The sequence below is a fragment of the Mesoplodon densirostris genome, chromosome 18, assembly GCF_025265405.1.
Source record: "Mesoplodon densirostris isolate mMesDen1 chromosome 18, mMesDen1 primary haplotype, whole genome shotgun sequence".
NCBI classification, from domain to species: Eukaryota; Metazoa; Chordata; class Mammalia; order Artiodactyla; family Ziphiidae; genus Mesoplodon; species Mesoplodon densirostris.
In genome coordinates, this window is record NC_082678.1 from 42,072,902 (window position 1) to 42,100,690 (window position 27,789).

The 27,789-nt window shown below is 46.3% G+C and overlaps 2 protein-coding genes across 2 annotated transcripts in view; one reads left to right on the top strand and one right to left on the bottom strand.

Annotated features, from left to right (window-relative positions):
* GLP2R (glucagon like peptide 2 receptor) overlaps window positions 1–7,253 on the bottom strand; it is a 46,031-nt gene extending 38,778 nt beyond the window's left edge. The window contains exons 1-2 of the mRNA XM_060081932.1: window positions 7,065–7,253; window positions 663–750 (exon numbers count right to left, since the gene is read on the bottom strand). Of these exons, the coding sequence (XP_059937915.1) occupies window positions 663–750; window positions 7,065–7,253 (277 nt within the window). The remainder of the gene's footprint in view (window positions 1–662; window positions 751–7,064) is intronic.
* Window positions 7,254–10,913: 3,660 nt separating this feature from the next.
* GSG1L2 (GSG1 like 2) lies at window positions 10,914–25,918 on the top strand. Its single transcript, XM_060081545.1, has 5 exons — window positions 10,914–11,208; window positions 19,478–19,525; window positions 20,552–20,704; window positions 22,452–22,563; window positions 25,660–25,918. Exons 1-5 carry the CDS (start codon window positions 10,914–10,916, stop codon window positions 25,916–25,918), a joined length of 867 nt encoding a protein of 288 aa, XP_059937528.1.
* The last annotated feature ends 1,871 nt before the right edge of the window (window positions 25,919–27,789 follow it).

The window sequence follows — 27,789 nt, forward strand, 5'->3', positions numbered from 1 at the left end:
ACATATTAGCTAGAATGCTCTAAACCTAATGTAGACCTGGATAAGAGAAGTGTTAACACCATGGGAGACCGAAGGACACCCCCCTCAACACACAGTAGATTCCTGGGTTAATCTACAACAGCGGCTCATGTCATGTGATTAGGTGGTCAGTGTGCTGTGACAGATGGCTTTTATCACAGATGGCCACACACATATATATCCCATCTCGCATGCTCTTTTACAATGGAGGCAGGTAGCCTTTCTAACTGTCTGACCCAACTGAACATGGCAGAAGTGACTTCCAAGGCAAGGTCACAAAAGGCATCGTGGCCTCTGGTCATGTTTGTCCTTGCAACCCAGCCACCATGCTGTGAGGAAGCCCAGGCCATATGGAGAGACCACATGGAAGTGTTCCGGCCAACAGCCCCAGCTTGATTCCCAGCATCAACCAGCACACATGGGCGTGAACCAGGCTTCAAATGAATCCAACCCCTGGCCTTTGAGTCTTCCAGCTAAACTCCAGACATTGTAGAGCAGACACAAGCCATCTTCAGTGTGCTCTGTCTGAATTCCTGACCCACAGAAACTGTGAGAGATAATAAATCATTGTTATTACTGTTTTAAGCCACTAAGCTTTGGGGCTATTTGTTATACAGCCATAGATAACTGATACATGTACTTACCAGAAGTTTCCTTGAGTAAGTCTCTCAGACACTTCTCTTTGTACTGAGCCCACTTCCGAGTTGTCTCCTCCAGGAGAGATCCCGTAACCTGAGCGGAGAAAACCATGGTGACCCCCAGTTAGCAGCAAGCACAGAGGTGGCCTTGTTATCATCTCACACCATGATTCTCAAACCTTCCCACTGATGAGTCCATAATGGCCTGCACCTCGAAACCATTCCTTTGGTAACTTATGTCCTATCTTCAAGATACATACACATTTCACATGCACTCCATAATCTAGTCATATTGGGTTTGAAACAAACACAAAAGATTTTTTTCAAAATCTTCAATGAGCTTGACATTTCAAGAGGACGCAATGTGCCCATCCTGACGTTTCACAACCAACCAGAAGAATAGCTGCACGCTTCTAAGACCCTGTGGATCTCAAATAGAGGAGCAGCATGCTAAGAGAGCTCAGCGGTGGTCAGAGAAGAGCCAGAACGATTGCAGGGCCTGTACTGTCCCACCCAGCGGCTGTGGGTCCAGAGTTGAAGACATTGGGTCACAGATGTTCTGCTACTGTACCGAGGCTTCGGGATCTTTTTTCTTTCCAACATCCCATAGAACCTTGGATATACAGCATACATTTTGGGTCTTTCCAGATAATTGGGCTATCTAACAACTTCTAATTGTGTGGCTGAACTATTTGTTTTGGGTTTTTTTTTTTTTTTTTTTTTTTGCGGTACACGGGCCTCTCACTGTTGTGGCCTCTCCCCATTGTGGAGCACAGGCTCCGGATGCACAGGCTCAGCACAGGCTCCGGACACACAGGCTCAGCAGCCATGGCTCACGGGCCCAGCCGCTCCACGGCATGTGGGATCTTCCCGGACCGGGGCACGAACCCATGTCCCCTGCATCGGCAGGCGGACTCTCAACCACTGCGCCACCAGGGAAGCCCCTGTTTTGGTTTTAAAGGGGCTTTCCCTTCTTCAATTTACTCATTTTAATTGAGAACTTACTGTGTGCCAGGCTTTCCATTAGGAAGGAATTAAGGGGGTACAAAGATGGGCAAGACACAGTCTCTGCCCTAAAGGACTTAGCGTCTGCTAAAGATAAGGCGATTATATAAGCGGCTGGCCTAAGTCGAGTGACAGTCTCACCCTGTCTTCCTCTGCTTCCAAACAGGCCCCTCCCCTAGTGGCTCAGTTCTGGCACCATCGTCCTCTCAGCCACAAACCAGAAGCCAGGAGTCGTCCCCCACTCCTCCCCTCCCCCCCCACATCCAACTATGCACCCGAGTCTGTCCTCCTGCGTTTCTCTCCTGTCCAAGCCGGCCTCCCATTCCCTTCACCTCCTCACTGGTGCCACGTCCCCGCTCCATGCTGTTCCAGGGGGACAGGTCCCCAGGGCTGACCTGAGAACGGGGGGTCCCCTGCCTAGTCTTCCCCTCAGGACCCCTTGGCTCAAGAATGAACTTCTCAGCCACACCCATCCCAAGTCTCTCAACCCCCATTGATCTCCCACGACTTGGGATCTTTGCCCTTTCCGTCGGCACCTCCTTTCCACACTCACTTCCCCTGGCTCACTCCCAGTTCATGTGTCAATGCTCAATTCAAGCTTATGGCCGCTGGTCCCATCTGGCCACGTCTCTCACTGAAGCCTGGAGCTAGTAGCCCTCCGCAGTGCCCCGGGACCCCACACACAACCCATCAATTTGTACCGTCATAGGTGGGTCACACGTTCATCTCACTCACTACCCGTATGTTCCTGGAGGGCCGAGCTAGCCCTTCACCTCTGAACACCAGCCCTTAGCACAGGGGCTACTGTCCTCTTTCTCCCACATTTTCCAGCTAAAGAAACAGAGGCTCAGAGATGGGGTGAGGAGGGGGCTGGGATGAACCCGGCAGGGGTTAAATATGTGATCTGGGCTAAGGTCGCCCAGCAAATCAGTCAGCTTTGTGGCTTTGTCTCCTCTCACAAGGGGTAACAAACTCAGTGCTTTTCTGGGCCAGGTAGGTAACCTGAAAGAATGAGGTGGGACAGGTGATGGTGGGGCTATTGTAAATTGGGGAGATAGTCCACCAAAAGGCATTCAGACACACACACACACACACACACACACACACACAGAATGAAACAAACAAACAAACGAAAACCATCTAAGAGCCCCACAGGTAGCTAGTTTTCACCTCCTGAGCAATTAGTCCAATCTACCCCCTCCCTCCTCTGCCCACCATGCCCCCCTGCCCAATCCCATGGCATTCACATTAGGGTCTGTGAGTAGTTGCTTTGCAATTTTTCCAGAGAATCACACAGCCAACTTTCTGAAAAAGAGCTAGTATGGCCATCATTGGACAAGAGGTGCCCAAACTTTCTCAGCTCTCGGTGTCTTTCGTGTCTCAATAATTTTTCCACAGCATCCCCAGGCCAAAAGAAATATCTAAAGTTCCACTAATTAAGTAGGTAGGCCCGAACAAACTTAGTGCCTGCTGGGGACTGTAAAACGTCTCAGACCTGAGAATCAGATTGGCCATCACCACCTGTGCTCCTGTCCCACACTGATTTTTGTGCAGTGCTTGCTTTTTATCACAGCAACTGCAAAGAAGCCCAGCTTTGCAAAGACACAACATCATCCAAAGGAATGGCTAATAATAATGAAGCGCTGCTTCCCTCAAAAAATTAAAATATCTAACAGCACCCCTGCGAGTTCACAGCGGTGCCCTGGGGCACCTTAGCACACAAATTGGGAACCATGGGATTAGCCAATAAGTAGTCATCATGATGAAAATGATGACGAAATAATTGGCATTTACCCCTTGGTTTCAGTTTCCAGTGCGTTTTAAGTCTCCAGTAATAATCTCTCTCTCAGTTATGGCCCAAGAGGCACAATGGAACATAAGAACACATTGTTTAAAGAAATACACATCCTAATGGGACCATAACTGACTATATTATTTTTACAAATTCAGCAGAGATGTTGATAACCAAATCAACAGCTTCCACGTTCCTCCACGTCACCAAAGAAAGACCCTTTCTTGGATAAAGTGCTGTTTATATCCACCAGGACCCGGCAGAGGAAGAGATAATAAAATCAATTGTATATGTGAGCTGTCCCTGGACTAACATTCTCCTATTCCCCTACTCTTTGCCATGACTAATAGCCATGGTCAAAAGAAAAAAATAGAACCTAAGAAGCACTGAATCTGGTCAGTCTAGAAGAGCTGGACAGACTCAGACTGTCTTCCCAGGTATTTGTCCTAACGACACCAAAAACACAGGAGGCAAATCCAAGTTCAGTCACAGCCAAATCCAAATAAAGTAATGATGAGTGGATGTTTTCTAGCTGGAAAAGTTCAGCTTGATCTCGATTCCTCTTTTCCTTGCATGGGCAACCGGCATCACAACACACTTGGCTGAGAAGGGAGCAGGGAAAAGGGGGGAAAAGCCGCTGTTGACTTGCTTTAAATAAAACTTCTATTACTCTTTGTTACTGAAGGAATAGACTTCACTGTAAATAAAATACAAATGAACAGACAAGCAAAAAGGGGAGAAGATGGAATCTTAATCTTTTTAGTCAGAAATAACCATCTCCTTCCAGACTCTTCTCTCTGCACTCACATACATCCTTTTTCTTTCTTCTTTCTTTTCTTTTTCATTTTCACCCAAAAGGAAATCATACTGTTTTGTAGCCTTTTTTCCTACTTGAAGATATATTGTGACTATATTTCCATTTCAAGAACTACACTTCTAAAACACCATTTTAAGAGCTCCATAATCTTCTATGGATGAATGTGATATAATTTATTTTTTAAATCCTCTAGCATTGAACATCTACATTGTTTAGATGTTTGGTAATATAAATGATGCTGTAATGAAAATATTCTCAGCTAAAAATTTGAGCACATCTTTGTTTTCTTAAGAAAAATTCTTTGAGTTGGAATTTCTGGGTCATAGACTATACATTCTTAAAAGGTTTTGACAAAGTACTGCCAAACTATCTATCCTAGCCAAAAAAATAATTTTTATTTAAAAATATTCACCTTTTTACACTCTCATCAGCAAAATATGAAAGAGCCACACATTCACTTCTTAAAGAGCCTTAGAGCGTTTATATTTTTTGATGCCAAAGCAACTGCTAATTAACTGAGTTATGGGGAGGGGTAGGAGAAGTGAGGAGATAGCGCCATTTCCCAGCTCGAATTTAGAAACTAAACCATCCCTGAGACTTTCTCATCAAGTGAATTTTATGAAGACTTCCAGCCAAAAAGCACATCGCGGTCATTTATATCCATGCAGGGCCAGCGTCGATGAGCAAAACTCATCGTGGCAATCTATGCAAAGCCTTGTAACATAAACATCTAGAGAAAGAAGATGGGTTTTAAGATGGGTAACCAAGAGGAGGGTCTTCAGAATTATATACACACACACCACGGGACAGACAGAGGGAAGAGGTTCTGAAAACAGACGGGGTGGCGGAGGCGGGGAGGGGACACTCCTCACAGGCACGTTATCAATTATGAAAATACCAAGGTGTGGCTTGGTCAGTGTCATAAGCCAGCCTGGGGCACTGCAGATTCTGCTGTTGTCACATAGAAATATTCGTATGTCAACAGCTTCCAAGGAATGCTGGGGATGAAAGAACACAGGACTGCAAATAGATGGGGGTAGGTGCGACGGCTCCACTGCTCACAAGCTATACCATTGCAGGTGATTGTGTAACTCCCGTGAATCTTAATTTCCCCATCTGTGAAATGGGTTCAAAGGCTCATTATGGGAGTTTGGGCAAGATGATTTAGGATAAAATGCCAAGTGCTGCAGCAGAGCTTGGCACCTGATAGACAGTTGACACATGGTTGTGGATAGGAGGTGAACAAAACCAGGCAATTAGCTGAATATACTCCGTTTGAATATGAGCTAGAGAATTGAAGCAAGGGTGAGAGAACTGTATCAACTCTCCCAACAACGGCCCTGCCACTAAGTAAGTCTCGGGGCAGGCGGCAGGCCAGGCCACGTCCCCTCAGGAATGTTCTGGTCACTCACAAGAGGCAGCCACCATGGCAAGAATCCCATGAAACCATGGTCTGCGCTCACATCTACCATTTGTGAGGGTTTGAAGCCAGCCTCTGGGAGGACTTGGATACAGAGAATTTGGTAGGGGTTTTCTGCCTGTCTGGTTCTGGACCAGCACCAAAGAAAGTCTGATAAGGTGAACACTTATGAGAGCCGGCACCCAGCCCTCCCACCATGGGAGCAGTAGGCATTCAGAATTCCGAGGCTGCAAACAGAGCCTAACTCTGCCCATGGACCAAAGGAAGAAGAGAAGCATTTCTCAAGACACTTCCTTACTCAGGTGAATGGAACTGAATTTCCTTCACATCATGGCCCGGTATAAAAAAGGAACCTTGAAAAGGGAAGGGGCAAAGGTCTCGTCTCCTTGGATAAGAATAAAACAAACTACCAAGAATGCCCAACTAAAGAAGATAGTTACATACATTATGATACATCCCTGAAGACCTTAAACATCATGCCATGGAGCTACATTTTCTGACGTAGGAAGAAAGTTCAACCTCCTTGAGACTCAGTTTTCTCATCTGTAAAATGGGGTTAACAGGAGAACCTCCCTCCCCAGGGTTGCTGAGTGCATGAAATGAGATAATAAGGGCCCCGAACCTGGCACCAGACCTGGGGCATAGTAACTGTTTCATGAAAGTGTTAGTTTGTGATATTAGTGTATTTTGTTAAGGAAAAAAGCATAGTGCAAGAAAATATTTATAGGATGAGTCTATGTTTGTTTTAAAAAAAACTATACATAAATAAATGGTAGAAAAATGTCTTAAGTATAAGTCAAAAAATGTGAATGAGGGTGATCTCTGGGTGGTGGGATTACAGTCATGTGTAGTTTCTATTTATGCTTTTCTGGATTTGGTAAGTTTATTTTTGTAAAAAATTAGCATTCTGTATTTTCATAATAGGAAGGAAGGAAGGAAGCAATGAAGGAAGGAAGGAAGGAAGGAAGGGAAAAAAATTCCACCCATTCAATTTAAATAACTCAAACCTGAAAGAAAGATGAAAGTGGACAGGAGGAAACATGCAGGAATTCTAAATGCTCTTTGCAGAGTTCACGCTGACATGGGAAAATGCTTACAATATGATGTAAAGGGGAGACCAGGATACAACATGTTTTCTGCATCCTCATTCCAGCTGTGTAAAAAAAAATGCATAGAAAAAGGATTTGAGGAACATATGCCAAAATATGAACAGTGATTACCTCTGAATGCTTGGATTATGGTTGATCGTTATTGTCTTAATACTGTTTTACATTTTCCAAATTGCCTACAAGAGGCCTGAAGTGCTTCTACAGTCAGAAAATACATACAACTGATAATAATAACAGTAACAATAATAATACAAACGGCTCTTACTTGCTTGATGGAAACCAGAAGCAGCAGGGCCAGGAAGGGCCTTGCAGGGGTCTGGAGAGCCCGCTTCCCAGGGGAGGGGGGAGGCCTGGCCCCCCGGGTGGCAGGGATGCCCGTGGGCAGTGTGTGGGCTCCGGGCAGGGGTCCCACTCTCCTACTCCTGGGCCCTGCCCGGCTCGGTTCCGGCCTCATCTTCCTCGCTGTGTGATCACAAGTGCTGGCACATTGCTTGAACGGTCCAAGATGTACCACAGGCGGCCTCCTCTTGCATTCCTCTTCCTAAGGCGAGAAAATGTTTGCACAAACCCTCTGGACGCCGCCCCAAGAGCGTCTGCCCCCGTCTAGAGCCATCTACCAAATCTCCAAAGTTTCTCAGCTGTGACGACTCATCCCCCGTCCCGGCCCCCCCAAAAGGCAAGGCGATTTTTCCCAGACCTCCCCCAAGTCAGCTGTGCTCCTGGGACTTCCTGGACAGAGGCCGCCCAGGAGAAAAGGCAAAGCAGTCAGTGGGTTCCACCCCCGAAGCCCCGCTCTGTGCACAGGACCAGGGTGGGACCGGCTTGGGTTCGAGCTGCTGAGGACCAGTGGCAGGGAGGTTGGGCCCCTAGCCAGTTCTGAGGTGGGCAGCTTTGTGAGGGGGACAATTCTTGCTAAGGCTTTAAGTTTGTCCAGGTTGGGCTGAGCCCAGCCACAAAGGCAGAGTCTCCTCTGGGCCCTGTTTATGCCAAGACTTCCAGAAAGACAGCTGCCCAGCCCAGGAGATAGCAGCTCCTGACCCAGGGCCTGAAGCAAAACCTCACTCAGCACCTCGAGTTCCTGCTACACAACAGCCAAACAACATCCTAAAAATTCACAAATGTGCATGCCTCTGGATTGCCCCTACTTTTTGTGAGCAAAGGTTGCTCAGTCCACCTGGCAGATCCTTTGTCAGAACCCATGATCCACTATTGCCATCTAACGTGTGTGTACTTTCTCACCACACCTCATATATATCAAATGTTTTCGCCTGGCATCCTATTTCATTCATCCTCACGACAACCCTGTGAGGGTATGATTATTTCTCCACTTGACAGCTGCAACATTGAGTTTCAGAGAGGTTAGGTGGCTTGCCCAAGGCCACACAGCAAGTAAATGGCAGAGCCAGGATACCCAGGTCTTCTGACCAGTCACCTGACCACAGCTACTTGGTAAGGTGCCATATCTGACCCTAACCCTCTAGGTGAGTTCCTTTTCTCTAGTAGGCTCAGCACTGTGTCTCTGAGAGGCTCTGCTTGGCCCTTCTCACCCTCCCCTCCCTGTCCAGCTCCCGGCAGCCGCTTCCAAGTTCTTTCCAGCCTCCTGAACTGGAGTCCCAGCAGAAGGTGTCCTGACTGGATGAAACGCTGGTCAGCAAGAGACAGGAAGACCATGTTTCCATTTAGGGATTTTTTTTTCCACCCATAAGTTGAATGAGAGGAGCTTAACCTGGTTAAGTTACCCAGGTGAGTGAATTCTGAACAGGTGGAGAAAAACAGGTGAGCGTCACTTAATGGAAATTCTTGGAAATCTTTAAAAAAGTGGCAAGACTCTAAATGTCAGAAGTAAAACACTCATAATGAACATAGACGCCACCCCCCGCCAGATGGACTCATATAATGATGGGACCTCTGGCATCTATGTGCCCATCTCTTTGGGACAGCAGAGAGAGGGATGAAGTGACTGAGAGGAGGAAAACTGCTCATGTGATAGCGATCCTGTGTGGGGCTGTAAAGCTAGTCTATGATGCACTTTACAGACTATCTTCCTAGTTGCCTGCTGGCAAAGACAGTGCCTGTTTGATAAGAATATTCTATCTAACCTCTCTGAACTTTTTCTCAAAAACATCCTTTTTCTGAAGGGACAGGGGTTGGGGGACTGCACACGACTTCCCAACCTGTTGGATGGATGCCATCTAGTGATAAAACGAGGTAACTCCTCTTCCCACAAGACAGGCTGGCAACCAGGACAAACGGACACAGCTCAGAGGCCACCCACGCACAAACCACAGTCCTCCGTCTTTGCCAGCAGCAAAGTCCAGACAGAGTAATATGGACCCAAATGACACTGGCCTTTTTCTCCTACCTGCCCAGGCTGGCATATTCTCCATTATATCTGGGGGTCTTTGGAGGTGTCTAACATGGGATGGAGAACCTGTGTGCTCCAGATGCCATGTGGAAACTTCTGCTACCCTCCTCTGGCCCTCACTGTTTCATCAATGTCCTCTGCCCAAGAAGCAGCTTAAGTCTCCTCGGCAACACCGCTCCTGCAGTGCCCCCTGGGCAAGGGCATGAGTGATAATGAGACAGGAGGTAAGGGGGCAGGGTACAACCGTTAAAAGAATGTCACAGCCGTTGAGCATACGACAAAAACTGGTTAGGACCAAGATGGTGGAAGATTTTACTTCCCGCAGACTTTGAGCCTTATTATACGCTTATTGTAATATATTAGCATGTTAATGACACGCCAACCAGCGCCACGACAGCTCGGAGACAGACCATAAGAAGCCAAAAAGTGGGCAGTGTCCCAATGCCAGGGGAAATCCCCACCCCGTCTCCAAGATAGTTAGAATATTCCTCCCACTCATCAGCATATGAAATTACCCAGCCCATAAAAACTAATAACCCCACACCCCAAGGCCCTCTCACTTTCTGAGAAGGTCCTCATTCTGCCTACGGTATGCATGTCCCTCTAAATAAACCTGCTTTCATTTCACTATGTCTTGCTCTCGAATTCTTTCCTGTGCAAACCCAAGGACCCTAACTTGGCCACCCACCCCAGGGACTCCCCTGAGACCTGGGATGAGACCATTCTCTCGCCTCCCCCCCGCCCCCGCCCTTCTCCTGCAACAATATGCCAGGGCCTCTGCCTGCCAGCTTTGGAGGCCCCAGGGTGGTGCTGAATGCACCCATGTGGGGTGCATGCCCCCCTCCCCTCTGCGTAGCACTCAGGCCCTGAAGCAGGCTGCCTAGACTTGAGCCTCTCAGAGTCCCTGGGCCAGAAGTTGTCCTCAGCAGCAGCCCCTTTCTCTGCAGAGCTGTGCAGGCCTCAGCCTGAGGACCCTGCCCAAAGCAAAAGGCAAGGGTGGAGCAGTCTCACCCAGACACCCACCCAAACCACCCTGGACCTCCGTCAGAACCCAGCGTCCTTTATAACAGCCATAAAGTGGAAACAAGTCAAGTATCTATCCATCAGTGGATGAATGGATAAACAAATTGCGGTGTGTCCACACAATGGGACATTATTCAGTCTTTAAAAGGAAGGAGATTCTGATACCTGCTACAACACAAGGAAACTTGAGGACATTATGCTACATGAAAAAAAGCCAGTTACAAAAGACAAATTCCATGTGTAGCTAGAGTGACCAAATTCATAGAGAGTATCGTGGGTGTTGCCGGGGGCTGGGGGTGGAGGAATGGGGAGTTAGCATTTAATGGGGATAGTTTCAGTTTTGTGAGATGAAAAAAGCTCTGGAGATTGGTGGCCGAATGCAAATGTACTTAAGTGTGCACTTAAAAATGGTTAACATGGTCAATTCTGTGTTACGTGTATTTCACCGCAGTTGAACAAAAACAGAAAACTGGCGCCTCCAGCACCTCTCCACCGTGGGGAGGACCGAAGGGCTGACACTGTTAAAGCAGGCGCATCCCAGCGCTGTGCCTCCTCAGGGTACAGGTGCGCTGAGGATGCTACGCGCTGGAGAGCACCGGTTTCCCAGGGGGATGTGAGGGAAGATGTAAGAATGCCAGATGGTGGGCTGAGGAGGGGCAGGTGCCATGACAAGGCAGGGGAGGGGGGCCCCACTGCTCATCCTGCCTCTGCACCCCGCATTCGGCCATGGACCGGGCCAGGCGACAGCGGGTGCTGGCCCTCCTCCCCGTCTGCCTCGCCCTCGCCTTCTCCCTCACGGCCGTGGGCAGCAGCTACTGGTGTGAGGGGACCCGGCGGGTGGCAAAGCCGCTGTGCCAGGACCATCCGGGGGTGCTGCACTGCATGCACTACAGCAGTGGCAGCAGGGACAACGGGACCCAGGCCGTCCAGTACATTTGGGAGATGGGAGACGACAAGTTCATCTGGCGCAGGTTCCACCTGGGGCTCTGGCAGTCATGCGAGGAGAACCTCGGCAGCACAGGTGAGCACGGCCTGGGGGGCCGGGGGGGACAGGTGCGGGATGGCCACTAGGGTTTGAACCCCAGCTCTGCCGCTGACTACCTGTGTGTCCTCGAGCAAGGCTCTCCATCTCTCTGAGCCTCAGTTTTCTCATCTATAAAACAGGAACAATAGCTGTACCCATCTCTAGAGTTATCATAAAGATGAAATGACCGAATCCACTAAAACACAGCACCAGATACAGGGTAAGCGTTTATTACACATTAGCTTTTACCATTTCCTAGGGTCATCCAGTCTCTGGTGAATCTCAAGTGGCCCCCCACCCAACCCTAAACTGCATCCCCGCACGTTTAAGGGGTCTTGGAACAGAAGGTTTTCTTTGAAAACAAACTCTTATCATCATCGGTGGGAAGGGGATCCCCTGTATGGAGCACATACCAGAAGTAAAACCATGAACAAGTCAGACCTTTATCTCAGGCAAACTTGAAATAACCCAGCAAAGTAAATATTGTTTTCTCAGCTCACAAATGAGGAAACTGAGTTTCAAGCTACATAGCAGCAAGCCCTCCACCACCACCATTACTCAACCCTGATTCGTTGATGTCTTTTGAACTTCAACGGGCTTGACAGGGTGGTGGGGAGGGAAATGGTGAAGGAAGAGGACAGAGAAGAGGGAAGAGAAAGTTATAATTTGGAGGATGTATTTCAGAAAACGGTGTTTTTACCTCGTGAGCAACCGAGGAAGGAGGAATTCGGCAGCCTGGCTGCAAACCCAGCCCCATGCTCGGGGCCAGGATGTTCTTCCCTTCCTGCTGGGAGAACACAGCCCTCAAGGTGGAAAGGAGAGGACCCCCACCCCGCAACATGCCCATCCTGATCTCAGGCTTATTACATTACATCCTTGTACAGTTTTTTGCTTTTCCTGAAGTTTCTAATTGCCTTTTCTTTTCCCATACCCGTAGCATTAGTAGTTTATTCCTGAGGTCTAAGTAAAAGGCAACAAGCAGGAACCCTCTAAGATGCTGTGTGCCCCTCCCCATCACTGCCCCCGTGGTCACTGCAGAGGGGCAGTGCCAAGCCTTGCCCTCCCATGTATACAGGCCAGTGCCTGTGGTCTTTGCTCTAAGTGTGGTGAGGACGCTGCAGCAGTACAAGGAGCTAAGGCTACTGGAGGGGCTTTCCCCACCTCTCTCCTCTGGGAAGTGCACTCTCTTCCTGTCAGTCCACTCTCTCTACCCTCATGGACAGACACAGGAGGCTCATGACCCTGCATCCTGAAGGGTCCTCAAGATAGTCTCAGGTTTGTGCTTTGGAAAATACAATCATCATACCCCTAGGCAAACTGCTTGAGAATTACCATTCCCTTTCCAAGTCCCCATCTGAGGGTCGCCTATTTCTATTTCCACAGCTGCATATAAAGCATCACACCAGCTATCAAATGGTGCACATCACAATCACCCAGGGAGTTTGTAAAAATCCAGATACCCAGCCCTGGAGTTTCTGATTCAGCAGGTCTGGGATGGGGTCTATAAACCTGCATTCCTTTAAAAAAAATATTTAACCAAGGCTTACTACACACACACCCGTCTTCTCACGGGTCACACGACTGAAAGGTTTTTCGTATATGATCAGGAAGACGTGCTGAATTCTAAGGAGGGTTGATGTTTTCAGTGACTCATGGACAAAGCCAAGGAAAAGTAAAGAATGTATTTCTTGATGCTTTTCTGATTTATGTTTATCTTATATACTTGATGTCAAACCAGAAGGAGGCTTTACCAAGGGCTTCGCTGGGTTTCCTCAAAGATTACTCCACAGAGGTGTCGTTTAAGGTACTCTTTGTAAAATTAAATACAATGTTTTGATAGTCAAACAAATTCGGAAAATGTCATAGATTAACTTTCCTTCTTGGAAATTCACAATGCACATTAGCACATTAAAATCTCAATAAAGAAACCTGTTTATTCTTACATATCCCAGTGTTTCCTAAAATTAGTTGAACTAGTAAAAAATATGTCTGTGTAGAATAAGGATTAATATCCTGTGAGACTAGTGTTCAGTGGAACACTCTTTGGAAAAGGCTGATCTAGAACATCAGACTCATTTCACAGATGGGAAAACTGACTTCTAGAGGTAGATGGGCCCCACTGAGGATTGTATAGCTAGATTCTGATAGAGCTACACATGCAACGCAAACTTCTTAACCCTGAGCCCAGACTTTCCCTACAGACCCACAATACGCAAAACTTAACTGAAGGGCAATGGTCTTATAATTGTCAATGAATAAGTTTGCGCCCATCAATCTAAAGATAATACTCCACTCACACTTTTATATATTTGGGGGTTTTTTCTTTTTTTTTTTTTAAAGGCAGACTGCCACGTGCAGTGCCTCATTTGGATGTGTCTGGAGTCTTGGAAGCTTGACGACCCTACGTTCTTCTACAAATGGACCTTGAGAGCTTGTTTGGAGGTTCTAGCAGGGGAGCGCAGCTACTCGTATACCCTTGACCAAAGAACGGTCCTCCTCTATTGGGGAAGGTCGTCCTCTTCAACAGAGTGTGCAGCTTCGGGAGGGACACACGTGGAGCGGTGAGGGAGGAAGGGGACACCCGCCTAGCCAGCCAGATCAGCCGAATCAACCCTGGAGATCAAAGGGGTGACAGATGTTGCAGCCAGATCGCCCTCACATCCTACATATTTCTTAATATAATAAGGTCGTGCAGGTAAACTGAGGTGTTTAAATATTGTCATCACTTTATTAAGAAGGAAGAAAGGAGGACATTGTCCTCAGAACACTTTCTCCCCCCCCGGAAACGTGATCACTGTGCTACAAGATGCCCCTAAAACAAAAAAAGTTAGAATTAAATTTTTACTAGATAATAACTAAAATAGTAGCAAACATATAAGGAAATAAAGCAAAAGGGCTACATTAGGTTGCAAATAAATGCCTACAGAAGGTGGTAAGGGGGCCTCCCTGGTGGCGCAAGTGGTTGAGAGTCCGCCTGCCGATGCAGGGGGATACGGGTTCGTGCCCCGGTCTGGGAGGATCCCATATGCCGCGGAGCGGCTGGGCCCGTGAGCCATGGCCGCTGAGCCTGCGCGTCCGGAGCCTGCGCGTCCGGAGCCTGTGCTCCGCAACGGGGGAGGCCACAACAGTGAGAGGCCCGCATACCGCAAAAAAAAAAAAAAAAAAAGAAGAAGGTGGTAAGGGCTAGCGGGGAATGCCAGTGACCTTGAAGCCTCAGCCTTAGCTGAAGGGGGCACGTCTTGTTCAGCTCAGCCTTACGGGCTTGTGGGCTTATAAGCTCAATGTCATCAGTTCCTCTGGTTGTTCAAGGGAAGCAAGCTATCTGGCTTTCCATGTGAAAACACATTGCCCAGGCCCAAGAAAGCACGGCTGCAGCAGACCGCAGCCTGGGGCCCCCTCGGGGAGATTACTCCGTACAAACATCTGCTATTTAGTCTAATTTAGGCACCACTTGTGCCTGGGAGACTTGGGGGCAAAACAAAGGAAAAGACTGCAACTGGAGGTGGATGGAAGGCACCCACCCGGGACTTTAGAGAGAGGGTCAGGAGAGGTGAGGGGGGCTGAGTAGATCTGGCCGTAAGGACTCCAGCCTGGGGAGGATGCTCCTTGGCCCTGAACAAGCGCAGGAGAGGAGCCTCGGGCTGTCCGGCCACCCCCAGCTCTGCTGCCCCCTGAGGCTTCCTGGATATTTTCCTTCTGAATCAGCTCCATCTCCATCCCCCTAAAAGCTGACCCTCCCGGGATCCCCTACCTGGAGTGCTGTTTCAGGTCATCCTCTGTTACGTCACACCGAATAGCTCTGCATCTTCTTCCTAATGCCTTTAAAGAGAGACAGCACCTCCGAAATGAAGATTTAAAACAAACACTCCTGGGCCTCCCTGGTGGCGCAGTGGTTGGGAGTCCGCCTGCCGATGCAGGGGACACGGGTTCGTGCCCCCGTCCGGGAAGATCCCACATGCTGCGGAGCGGCTGGGCCCGTGAGCCATGGCCGCTGAGCCTGCGCGTCCGGAGCCTGTGCTCTGCAACGGGAGAGGCCACAACAGTGAGAGGCCCGCATACCGCAAAAAAAAAAACAAAAAAAAACCCACTCCTGGTTGGGGCAGCGCTTCGACTAAATGTTCTTTTTCTTGGACGAATGAATTAGTCAACAAAATGTGTTGATTTCCAATACTATGCTGTTCTGCTAAACTCAGAAAGTTCAAGGACAGAGGGACCTGGGCACCCCATAGTGGGCGGGGGCTTGGGGAGAACAGCAGACAGGTTTCCAGAGTCTGTCCCCAGGACTACGACACCGTTTCCTAGGCTGGCTGACTGTACGGCTTGGCTGGTAAACTTCTGTCAAGCTATGTAACACCTGCCTGTCTGGCTTTGTGGGATTTATAAAGATTTTTCCTTTTAATCCTGCTGGGCTTATTCAAAAGGAACATCATTTCTGAGGATTCATATTAATCAAGGGGTCACTGTGGTCTGACCCTTCGCCCAGGCTAAACTCACCCTCCTAAGCTATTGGGAATTGTCTTAATCTCCTTCGCCGGCCTCCATTTTCACTTTGCCCTGCCCCTGGCTCTGTACCGGGCCTCCTCTTTACTCCTGTTGAGATAAGGCAGCCCTCTTCAGAAGACAAGATAGACCCTTAGGCCTCCGTGCATTAAGTATAAAGACAGCAGGTGGTGATGTTGAAAAAGGCACTGGGTCTCGGGTGAGAAAATCCAGTTTCAACTCCTGATTCTACCAACCTGTTTGAGCCTGGCCTCCAAATCTGTAAACTATGGATATCTGTACTTGCCTTTATCAATAATTAAACACACCAAAAAGTGGAAGGCTGTTCTCAAAATACTTTCATAACTTTCTCATTGGAGGACTTTGATAATACCCATTTTGCAGATGAAGAAAGCAAGGCACAGAGAAGTCAAGGAACTTCCTATGATTCCTGACTGGGGCGGAACTGGCTTAGAAGCCAGTCCTGTTGGATTTAAATGCCACATTCTGTCCATGATGTCCATCTGCTACTCTCACTCCCAGCCTGGCTCACAGGGTTCTAGTGAGAAACTGATGAGATGATGTGAAAAAAGGACCCCCATCAGCCCCAAAGTGCCTTGCAAGAGAGCAGGTGTGAGTGTTGAGATTTCCCCAAGGCTGTGACCTCCCTAGTAGAACTGGGGCGACCAGGACGAATGTTGAGCTACCATGGCCATAACACTGCTGTCAACCAAAAAAAAAAAAAAGCACAACCTAAAAGCTGAGAATTATGTTTTATCTGGGGCATTACTGAGGACTTAAGCCTGGGAGACAGCCTCTCAGATGGCTCTGAGGGACCATTCCAAGGAGGTAAGGGGGGAGCCAGGATATATAGGAGTTTTTGCAAAACAACAGGTAATCAAACATTAAAAGATTACTGCTAATTAAAGTAAAACCAGGCGTCTCAAGAAAATGAATGCAGCACTTTTCTATGTATGGGAAGATGCAAGAGTCTGGGCTTAACGAAATTCTTCCTTTGATGTGCATCTTCACTATCTAGGGCCAGTAACCCGGTTTTCCGCAACATCCTTTGTTGACTGATACGGCAGCTGACATTCTTTGTCCACACCACTACTGCCACCAAAAGCAGAGAATCAACCAGGAAAAACGTCCCATTGCACAATCCAAAATGGACTTAATTAGAAGGCTGCAGAGGCCACTGTGGCTGTAGATTGGCAGATAGCTCCCTGATTCTGTAGCTCTTGGTCCCAGGCGGTATAAATACGCTCCTTCGGGCCACTTGGTGTGGACAGTTAGGTGGCAGATGAATCCCTGCTTCCGAATCAAGCCAGAGAGTATCCCAGCAGGGCAGCTCAGCCAAATGGTGGTATCATAAACCCAAACTTTATTTCTCTTCCTCCTATAGCCCAGCAGAGGGGCAACGCAGAAGCATGAAGGAATGAGGCCCCAGGGCACTTGGAGGTCGAGCGTGGCCAATCTCAAGGGTTATGGCCTTTGGGCATCTGTACCTTCCAAAGCATGCAACTGGCCATACATAGCGTCCTTGATGAAGCAGAAGGTGAATGCTGGCTTGCGCTAAGGAAGCAAAAAAAGGGTTCTGCATTGGGAAGTCAGCTTGCTGGAGAGAGGACATGAAAGAAGAAGAGAGATTTAGACGTGAGGCTGGAGGAATGGGGGGAGGCTGTATGAGGTCTTGAATAGGAAAGTGATCTGGAATTTTCTCTTCTATAAGAGAAAATATATTTTCTAAAGTCCAAAGATTCTCCTCAACGTGACTTCTCTTCCTGAAAACTTCCAGAAAAGTTGGCTGACGTGATCTTTGCCCTCAAGGTGCTTACAGTCTAGTAATAAATAATGATTTATGCTAACTATATGCAAAAAGGCCCCATTAGAACTCATTTTTTAAATTTATTTATTTATTTATTTATTTTGGCTGCGTTGGGTCTTCGTTGCTACACGCGGGCTTTCTCTAGTTGCAGTGAGCGGGGGCTACTCTTCCCGATGCGGTGCAAGGGCTTCTCATGGGGGTGGCTTGCCTTGTTGCGGAGCACGGGTTCTAGGCACGCGGGCTTCAGTAGTTGTGGCATGCGGGCTCAGTAGCTGTGGCTCGTGGGCTCTAGAGCACAGGGTCAGTAGTTGTGGTGCACGGGCTTAGTTGCTCCGCAGCATGTAGGATCTTCCCAGACCAGGGCTCGAACCCGTGTCCCCTGCATTGGCAGGCAGATTCTTAACCACTGAGCCACCAGGGAAGCCCCAGAACTCATTTTATTCCATTTAGGTTTAGTAACAAGGAGAGCAGCCTTCCTACCTAGTATCTCATTTAATCTTCAAAGCAAGGCTAGTGTGGGGACTGTTGAACAGATTTTAGAAATAGGAAAGCCATTCCTTTGAAGAGTTAATGATCTATGCCCCTAACTTCACCTCTTTTAGCTCCGACCAGCCCACACTGGGAAGAGCAGGATGCATCTCTGCTACAGCCGGCTGGGCTGCATTAAATCAGCGACATGGCTGGACCGCACAGGCGGGGCCCCTGCAAGCCCAGTTCTAATGCTGAAAATGCCTCTACCTGTGTTTTCTTTACCATTCTTTCCTCTCAGATGTCCTTGGATCCACTCTTCCTAACTGTGCAGAGAAGACTCGGGCAATTTCCCAGGCTCCTCCCACTCTGCCACCCACGATTCATTTCGGGGCTGAAGTATGGAGAAATTGGCACACCCACCTGGGACAGGATCCCAGAAGGTGATTTGCTGTGGCCTCAATCATCCATCTGTCACTCACCCCAAAACCAGAATTTGGTGACATCCGTCCACTCAGTATATATTTAAGGACTTAGCTCCTTCAAAGGGACTACGCATCAAAAGTAGCAACGCAAGGTTTTCTAGCCAATCTGTGCAACATGACAGATGATACAGGCAAAGGACAACCCCCAGAGCACAGAATAAGTCTGGTGGTGGGTTCTGCCCCGTACCTGGTACACAATCTGTGCAACGTGACAGATGATACAGGCAAAGCACACTCCCCAGAGCACAGAATAAGTCTGGTGGTGGGTTCTGCCCTGTACCTGGTACACACATAATAACTGCTTCCTTTCCTTTCCCTTCCAGAAAGCAAAATGGAGTACGAGTAATTGGCTCACTCGGTAGCAGAGATAGTTCTGATGTCTGCTCTAATTCATTTTTTTTAATGATTACAAACATTGTCACTTTCCCTCTACCCAGAAAGAAATTATTTGCGACCCACATCACCATGGATGCTGTTTGGGAACTCAAGTATCCCTGGTCTAAGGCTTGCAGCAACAGTCCAGATGGGCTAAGTTATGCTATAATAACAGACAACCCCCAAGTCCCAGCAGTTTAAGCCAACAAATTCATTTCTAGCTCTTTTGCTATTTGTACTTTTCAGGTCTGCAAGCAGCGTCTCCTCACTGGAGCCACTCAGGGATCTAGGCAGACAGAGACTCCATCTGGACTTGTGCTTCTGTGATCACGGAAGCAAGAAGATAAGAACCTTTAGACGACAAAACACTGGCTCTTAAAGCTTCTGACCAGAAGTGACCTCCGCCCCCCATTTCCACTCCCAATTCTTGGCCAAAGAAAGGCACATGGCCTAGCCTGGATTCACTGGAGCAGGACTGTATCATGATCCCCCAGGGAGGGACACCACCTGTTGGGGGGCAATAAAGCCACACTCCCCAATCCTTGCTCAAAGCGACCTGGGATCTAGAAACACAGTTTCCCCTAATAGTCAAGGTTCACCCTACTCGGGCTCTGTCCTCTTTTTCTTCTAGGTGAAAAGTGCAGGAGTTTCCAGAGTCTAATACCAGCTGAAGAACAAGGTAAATACCTTCCTCACGTTCTGTCCACCAGCCCTCCTCGCACTTTGGACAATTTCTATGGTTTTGGTTGGGTTGGGGGAAAAGAGGAAAGAGTTATGGTTTTTCTATGAAGTCAAGTCCAAAAGCCAGAGCCACTGGTTCTTTTCATGTGCCCTGTAGTCAGTAATGCTAGAAAATGTTAAACCACCAACTTTGCGGAGGAGAGGGGAAGCCCTGATCAGTAGTGTTTTCAACTTTCCAGGGTGTAAATGCTCCCACCATGGCCGACTTCAAGCTATCAGTGTGAGGTAACCACAGAACAGGAAAAAGATGAGTCTAGCTCATCACTTCCTATAGCGTTTTTTCTTCTCTATAACACTCACCAAATTTGTACTTACTTTCTTCGTATGTTTTCCCAGCTGGAACATAGCTTCTGTGATGGCATGGACCACATCTGTCTCATTCATTGCTGTGTCTACACAGTACCTAACTACCTTATAGGAGGCCTTTTGCAAATAATAGTTCCTCTCCCTGCCCCCTTTATTCACTCCCTTCCACATCCAACCCAGTTTCTTGAAGCTGCAGATGAGGTCCCACCCAAAGGGTAAATCATAGGCTCACACAGAAACAAATGAGATTTTGGTATCTCGAATCAGGGCTCTTCAATGCTCAGATTCCTTTGCCCACCCTGGTTAAGTGGATCCTCTCCTTAAAAAGACAAAGATAATGTCTTCTGGTGGAATCAAAATAACACTTTAACTTTTGAACTAGGCCATGGGACTTCCAGTATCCCTCAGGTCCCCACATCAGAATTTTGCTTAGTGCTTTTTCCCTTCCAGCTAATGACAATCTTTACAAACTTCTCTTTCAAGCCCCAGGACCCCCCTTTCATTCTCAGCTTTCCAAGACTCTGCAGAGGTATCTGTGGTTTTTCACCCCGCGGTGCTGGTTTTGTTATTTTTTGTTTTAGAAGTGAACTAAATCAAAGGACTAAATATCCTAGTACTTCTAAGTTCCCAGCGTCTCTGTCATCCTTACATTTTGCAGGTGTTTTGTGGCTGTGCATTGGGGCTGAGGTCCTGAATATCCTTCTGACATTGACAAGTGCCATTCTCCTGGGCTCCAGAGTGAGTTATCACAGCTCTGGATTCCACTGGCTCAAGGTGGATGCCTCTGTAGCCATCCTCATGGTGCTTGCAGGTACTTTCCCCAACAGCATCATCAGAACAGGCAAATTCCCCACAGCCTGCCCCAGAGGGAACTGGCAAAGCTCCAGGCTGGCTCTTCCTGTCGCTAGCCCATTCAGCAGGACACCTGGTCCACAGGAGAAGCTACTGAATTAATCCCATTGGTGGAAGCAATGGGTGACTGATGAAACAAAAGGGGGATAGGCACAAATGGAGAATAAAATTTATCAGTATGTCTTTGTCACAACCCTGGGAAGGGGGTCCACTGGCTCTGAGAACAGAGATTGCTTTGTTTAGTACAGTGGTTAAGCATGAGTCTGTGGAGAAATCCTCCCTGCGTTCAGATCTCTCCTACTTAATGGCTGTGTGACCCTGGGCAAGTGGCTTAACTTCTCCAAGCTAGCGACCTCAAAAGGCTATGGTGAAGACTAAATAAGAATGCACCTAGTATATAGTAAGTACTAAAAAAAATGGTAGCTTGTTAAAAATTATTATCCAAGTTTGGGGTCAATATCCCAAAGGAATAAAGAACTCCTCTTTTTGGTCTTACTTCTGTGCTCTCCAAGCAACTTTTAGAGCAACTTAATTTGGTCCCCTAAGTGGGCCTTTCCACCCAGGAAAGAACCCTGAACAAATAACTTCCTTCATTTCTCTGGCTGGATACATAAAACACTGTTAACTTCATAGTGTATCAGCCCAGTTTGTAGATCACTTCTGTGTTTGTATAACGCATCTCTCCCAAGTCTTATCATTAGTGAAAAAGATGATAGAATCCAATTTCTGGATCTTCATAGGAAAGAGTCTTGGAGATTTCTCCCCAGGTCCTAGCATCCTCCAAATCACCCAATCATGAGTACGCTTCTTTCTGGATATCTCTTTAGTTTCATCTGTGTGCATGTGACCTCAGGTGGAATGTTTAAGGATTTATAACTGCAGATACATCATAAGGACTTATAAATAACTGGCCCCACCAGTTAAAACTAGTTTCTATTTGGACCACTGAAGATGATCCCCAGTTGGTCACTGCCTGCCATACATTTATTAAATAAAAACATAGATGTAATGGGAGTCCCTGAAAAAGAAAGACAAAACAATAAGACAACTAATATTTAAAAGCAAAATTCAAGGAAATTTTCTGGACCAAAGACCAAAATCTGTATATAGAAAACTCCTTCCAAATACCTGAAAAAATTACACAGTACATTCAAGTCCTAGACATATCCCACTAAAATTGTTAAAGGAAAAAAAATCCTCTGTATCTCCAGGCAAAAAGATCAATTCACCTACAAAGGACAGAAAACCACATTGGCAACTGACTTCGGTTCCCACTAATTATTTGCCATGTAAGTCTACTATGGCCAGAATATATTCAGATTCTTATGCAACGTTTTTATGTGTTAGCAAACAATCCACATTCTAAAGAATAACGTGAAAGAACTTAGTAAAGTATGGCTTAGGGCCAAATGTAGCTCAAGGACCTCCCCTATGTGCTGGGAAAGAGAGGATAGAAAATTGATGCCTCTGAGCAGAGTGACACAGGGACATGATAAAATAGAAAGATGTGGTCTTGGGAGGGATGACATGGCAAAGGAGCCTATACCACTGCGTAGATCAGGGACTCTAAGAAATTAGTGTACATGTAAAACATGAAGGCTGCTTGGAAGGGCTCAAGGAGGAGGCTAGTGGGCTCTGGACATCCAACTCATGTACCGTAGAGAAACTACATTCTTCACTGTGGCTCACAAGCTTTCCTTGTGCAGGGCTCCTAGCCATGGTGGCCCACATGATGTACACAACCATTTTTCAAATCACTGTGAACATTGGACCGGAAGATTGGAAGCCTCAGACGTGGGACTATGGCTGGTCATCCTGGTGAGTTGCTGGCCATGGTGCTCCAGCCCCCAAGGACCAGCAGGGAGGCACACAGGTTTTGTAGGACCACTGACCTTGGTCATGGTTCTGCCACCTGCTACTCTTGGATTAGTTTCGTAATCTTTCTGTAGCCCAGTTTCCTCATCTGTAAAATGATGATACCTGTCTCAGTTGTGCTTATGGGAATATAAAGAGGTTATGTTTATAAAATTCTTGGCACAGAGTAAAGTGCTCAAGAAATAGAGATAGTGCTGTTACTTTCTTAAACACAGCTTCAGGGGAAAAGTCCTGCTATAATTCCTAATAAATACTTCAATGAGGAGAGACCCAGCCCCTGATTCTATTGGAAAGACAGGCCATGACATAGAAGTTCTAGCTCTACTAGAAAGACTCGACCATGTCACACAAGACCACAGGAGTTCTCTTTGATGTGGACCTCCGAATCCTGGCTGCATCTTAAAATATACATATACATATACTTACATTTTCCTCCTCTATAACAACCTCTCGTGTTACTTTCTCTTTGTAAAACAAGTGGCATGTTCAGGGCTCACTCCCTCATCCTACTATATTACCAGGGTTTGGCAAATACGTCTATGTTATGACTATCCATAAACTTCATGATGTATTAGGTTTTGAACTCTTCTTCATCTTCGAAATCTGAAGAAGTTAATTTTTACAAATGTTTCTCTTTACACCATTTCCTCCACTTGTTTGTCACTTTAGCTGTCTCCCTCTGAGCAGGTGCCATTGGTCCTGAGGTGACCTCACCAGCACTGCACACAGTCAGGAGTACAGCTGCTCTAGAGCTGAGAGGGATGTCAGGTGGGTCAGGATCTGTGGCCAATTTATATTGAGGTCCTACTGCTGTGGATGTAAGCAAGTCCCAAACATCACAGGAGTTCGAAAAATGGCCTGTTTCCAATATCATTTTGTTTCCTATTGCTTTCAATATCTTAATTTTCAATAAAAGAAATATACACCTAGTTTTTAAAAATCAAATGGTACGAAACGTAACAATCTCTCAGTCCCATCTCTCCCTGATCTACTCTTCCAACCCACCAAAACCCTCTGTCTTCCTGCTCCGCTCTGGAATGGAGCTGTCGAGTGGAGATTTCCCTTTGCTAGTCCCTTGTTTCCTTGTGTCCTAGGTCCTGTATCATTATCCTAGTTAGTTTACATCCACTTTTTTGTGGGAGCACATTCTCCAGTAGTTGTTTTTTGTTTTTTGTTTGTTTGTTTGTTTTGCGGTACGCGGGCCTCTCACTGTTGTGGCCTCTCCTGCTGCGGAGCACAGGCTCTGGACGCGCGGGCCCAGCGGCCATGGCTCACGGGCCCAGCCGCTCCGCGGCATGTGGGATCTTCCTGGACCGGGGCACGAACCCATGTCCCCTGCATCGGCAGGCAGACTCTCAACCACTGTGCCACCAGGGAAGCCCCCTCCAGTAGCTTTTGAAGAAAGGGTTCAATGAGAGATAAATTATTTTATTCCTTGCATGTCTGGAAATATATTTTTTCAATGTTCCATCTTGATTGATAGTTTGGTGGCATGTAAAATTCTGTGTTGAAAGTCATTCTCCCTTAGAATTTTGAAGATGTCTCTGTTTCCTTCCAGAATGTATTGTTTCCATCAAGAGTCCAATACCATTCTGATTCATGTTCTATTACAGGTAATCTATTGTTTTCTACTCTTTATTTCTGGAGTTCTGAAATGTCATGATAAGGTACCTTGAAGGGGATCTTCCTTCCTTCACATTCATTCTTCTTTCATGTGCTTGGTGAGCCCTTAAATTTGAATATTCACGTCCTAGAATTCTGAGAATTTTTCTTGTATTATGTCTTTGATTTTTCCATGCCTCAGTCTTCTGCTCTCTTTTCAGAGAATTTTTATGAGTTAGATATTGGGTCTATTGGATTAATTATCTAGATGTTGTTGCACCCCTTATATTTTCTATCTCTTTCTCTTTTTGGTATTTCTGAACATTTTCTTTCTATTTGTCTCCAACTTTTCTATTGAATTCTTATTTTGAATCTTATTTGACTTACCAAGATCTTCCTTGTTTTCCAGTTGTTCCTTTTTCATATACCCTGATATCACTTTATTGATGCAATATCTTCTCATATTTCTCTGAGGACATTAATCAGAGTTTTCTTTTTGTTGCTGTTTTCTTCTGTTCCTTGTGTTATCTTTCTCCTTCAGATTCCTTTCTTTCTTTTTTGGGGGGTGGGATTTGGGTTTTTTTTGGCCGTGCCCCATGGCATGTGGGATCTTAGTTCCCCAGCCAGGGATCGAACCCCGTGCCCCCTGCATTGGAAGCATGGAGTGTTAACCCCTGGACCACCAGGGAAGTCCCCAGATTCCTTTCTTTTCTGTTTGTTGTTGGGCCTTTCTCCTAGATCCTGGTATCCTTGATTGTCAAGTCATATTTAAGGATGATTGGAAACCCTGGAGTGGGGTTGGAACCTAATAACTGGTAGGGTTTTTATAGCTGATTGGATATGGAGCCATTTATTTTACCTGGGAATTCCACCCCATGAAAACATACACACACGTCAGTTTGTAGAGGTTCTTTCTCAGCAGCCACTCTTCTGGGTTCTGTGAAAGATGAAAAGTGTAGACTATCAACTCAGAATGCAATAGGCTTCCAGAGGATAGGGATATAAAAATAACCATGCCCAGTGCCAGTGTCCTAGGTTAGAGACAACAACAAAAAGTAATGCATGTTAGCAGATACTGTGCTGAGTACTTCCCATGCCCATGTGAATTCCTCACAACCATCTGGTGTGCAGCATTGCTATCATTCCAGTTTTGCAGATGAGGAAACTGATCCAGAAAGATGAAGTCACCACTTCAAGGTCACACAGTTAATAAGAGATGGGTACAAACCCACAGTGAAAACTCAGCACAATGACTCCAGAATCTGTTCTCTTAACCATCAGCACGTTGCCTACAACAACACATTGGCTGTTCTCTGAGATCTGTGCTGCAAAACCCAGGTCCAAATTGGGTAGAACCAGCAGCTAATGTTCCACCCCAGCAGGAAGCCCTGGAATCATAGCCCTACACCCTTTCCTAACTGTGCCTTTTGTTGACAGCCTCGCATGGGGTTCTTTTGCCCTGTGCATGGTTGCATCAGTCACGGCCACGAGCAGATACACGGCAGCCCGCGTAGAACTGGCAGAGAAGAAAAGTGTACGGAAGGGCAGTCAGCTCTCTCAACACAACTTCCAGGAACCCAAGTCTTCAGAAAGTGTTTGGGAAACAGAAGCTGCTCCCAGCCCCGCTGGCTGTGCCCTCGTCAATATATCTGAGCACCTGCCATCAGATGCCAAAGGCAAGGTGTCCACGTGCTAGCCAGGGTTCATGGCTGCCAGACCTGCACAGGCAGACAAGCCAGGCACTTATGTCCACAATGAACATCTTTGGAGTGGGCTTCACAAAGCTGTGGTCCAAGTAAACCTTCCACCTTCCATCTTACCCTTCACTAAACACCTTTGGCTTCAGTTTCTGATTCCTGTTAAAATGTCAGTATCTTTAAGTGACATAATATTTATAGACTATATCAACCATTGATACTCTAGTATAAATGAGCATCTCACGCTTTCCTGACGGTATAATAAGGGTGACAAAAAAAAAGGGGGGAGCATGTGTGTGCTAAGAGTAAGAGAAGCTGAAGAAAAGGGAAAACAGGCTTTGACTACAAAGGATGTAAATTTGTTGCCCACACAGTTTTGTTGATAGAAGAGTCCAGAAAGTTTTTTCCTTAACTGACACACACAAATTGATAGTGTGACTATCCCATATTTTCTTTTTTGCTTTAATCCAGAATAAATGAATTTAAAAATTAGTTTTGTGTTATTTTTAAAACATATTTTCTTCTAAACTTTCTAATTTCCACCTTCAGGAAAATCAGTTTGGAAGGATAATCAAATGATAAAACAAAATGAGAATGGTTGAATGGAATGACATCTTGTCACAGTTAAGTGGAACAAATATTTGAATTGGTGTGCTTAAATTAAATTGCCAGGCACTTCTGCTTCTAAAAATAAACATTGCAAAACATGCAAGTCTCGTGTGAAACAGTGGTGTGCTGCATGTTTCCTAACTTGTTCAGTTACAATTTTATATAAATTTATCTTGTATTTTAAACTAACATGTTATTGAGGCCACAGGTTGTTAGACACATAATTTGGGTTATTGAAAAAAAAAAAGGACTGTCATATTCTAACAACCCTAAATGCATCCTAGCTTAGACTCATTTTTCAAAACTGTATTTATGTTTAGTGAATATATCATTTCTGAAAAAAAAACCTGAATGTTTCAAATAAAATCACTCAATCTGCTTATGCTGAACTGTAACATTTATATTGTCATAGAATAAGGCACAGTTCAGCTAATTTCTTCATGTTTGGGGCTTCAGTTGAGTACCTGCCTAATGAATGATGGTCCCATGGAATTCTGTGTTTTGTTCAATCACGCATATCTAAAGTGATATTAAACGAATTTTCACTGGAATGAGCCCAATGCAGAGAAGCTGTGCTGAGATCCTCTGGAGCAGAAGGGTTTGTACACAATGACCCTTGCCCTCCACAGTGTACATGTTCTGTTATATGATTTGTCACCCCTGGGTGTCTATGGAGGTAAATCCTGTGTCGCTGATGTCTGGGGCTGGGGGAGTCAGTGATCAACTAGACCCCGGGCAGGGCAGGAGGCGCTTGGTTCCCGAAGCTCAGGTCAAAACCGATTCTTTGCTACATTCTGAGTTTCCAAGGCCCTCTGCTTCCTTTTATAGATATATTTTTTAACATCTTTATTGGAGTATAATTGCTTTACAGTGGTGTGTTAGTTTCTGCTTTATAACAAAGTGAATCAGCTATACATATATATATATCCCCATATCTCCCTTTATATTTTTGTGTTGATTTTATTCAAGTACAACATATATACAGAAAAGTACCCAAACCCTAAGTGTGCAGCTTAAGGAACTTTTAGACAACGAACACAGCTGTGTAACCATCCCTCAGTTCAAGGTGTCTCATTTCCATCTATCTTTGCTCTTATAAAACAAATTCGGGTGGATTTTAATTCCTCCGTATATTGAGGAATTACAGGTCTGTTCCCCTCTTATGAATTATAAATTATTTCTTTGCAACATGAACTGTCCTCTGTACATTCCAGCATCTAAAACAATCGCTGGCAAATAGAACCCCCAACACACGTATGTG

Excerpts from the sequence above, each read along its gene's own strand:
- GSG1L2 (XM_060081545.1), top strand. The coding sequence starts at position 10,914 with ATGGACCGGGCCAGGCGACAGCGGGTGCTGGCCCTCCTCCCCGTCTGC. Across the intron at positions 11,209-19,477 it reads GGAGAACCTCGGCAGCACAG|GTGAAAAGTGCAGGAGTTTC; the intron begins GTGAGCACGGCC and ends TTTTTCTTCTAG. Across the intron at positions 19,526-20,551 it reads AATACCAGCTGAAGAACAAG|GTGTTTTGTGGCTGTGCATT; the intron begins GTAAATACCTTC and ends TACATTTTGCAG.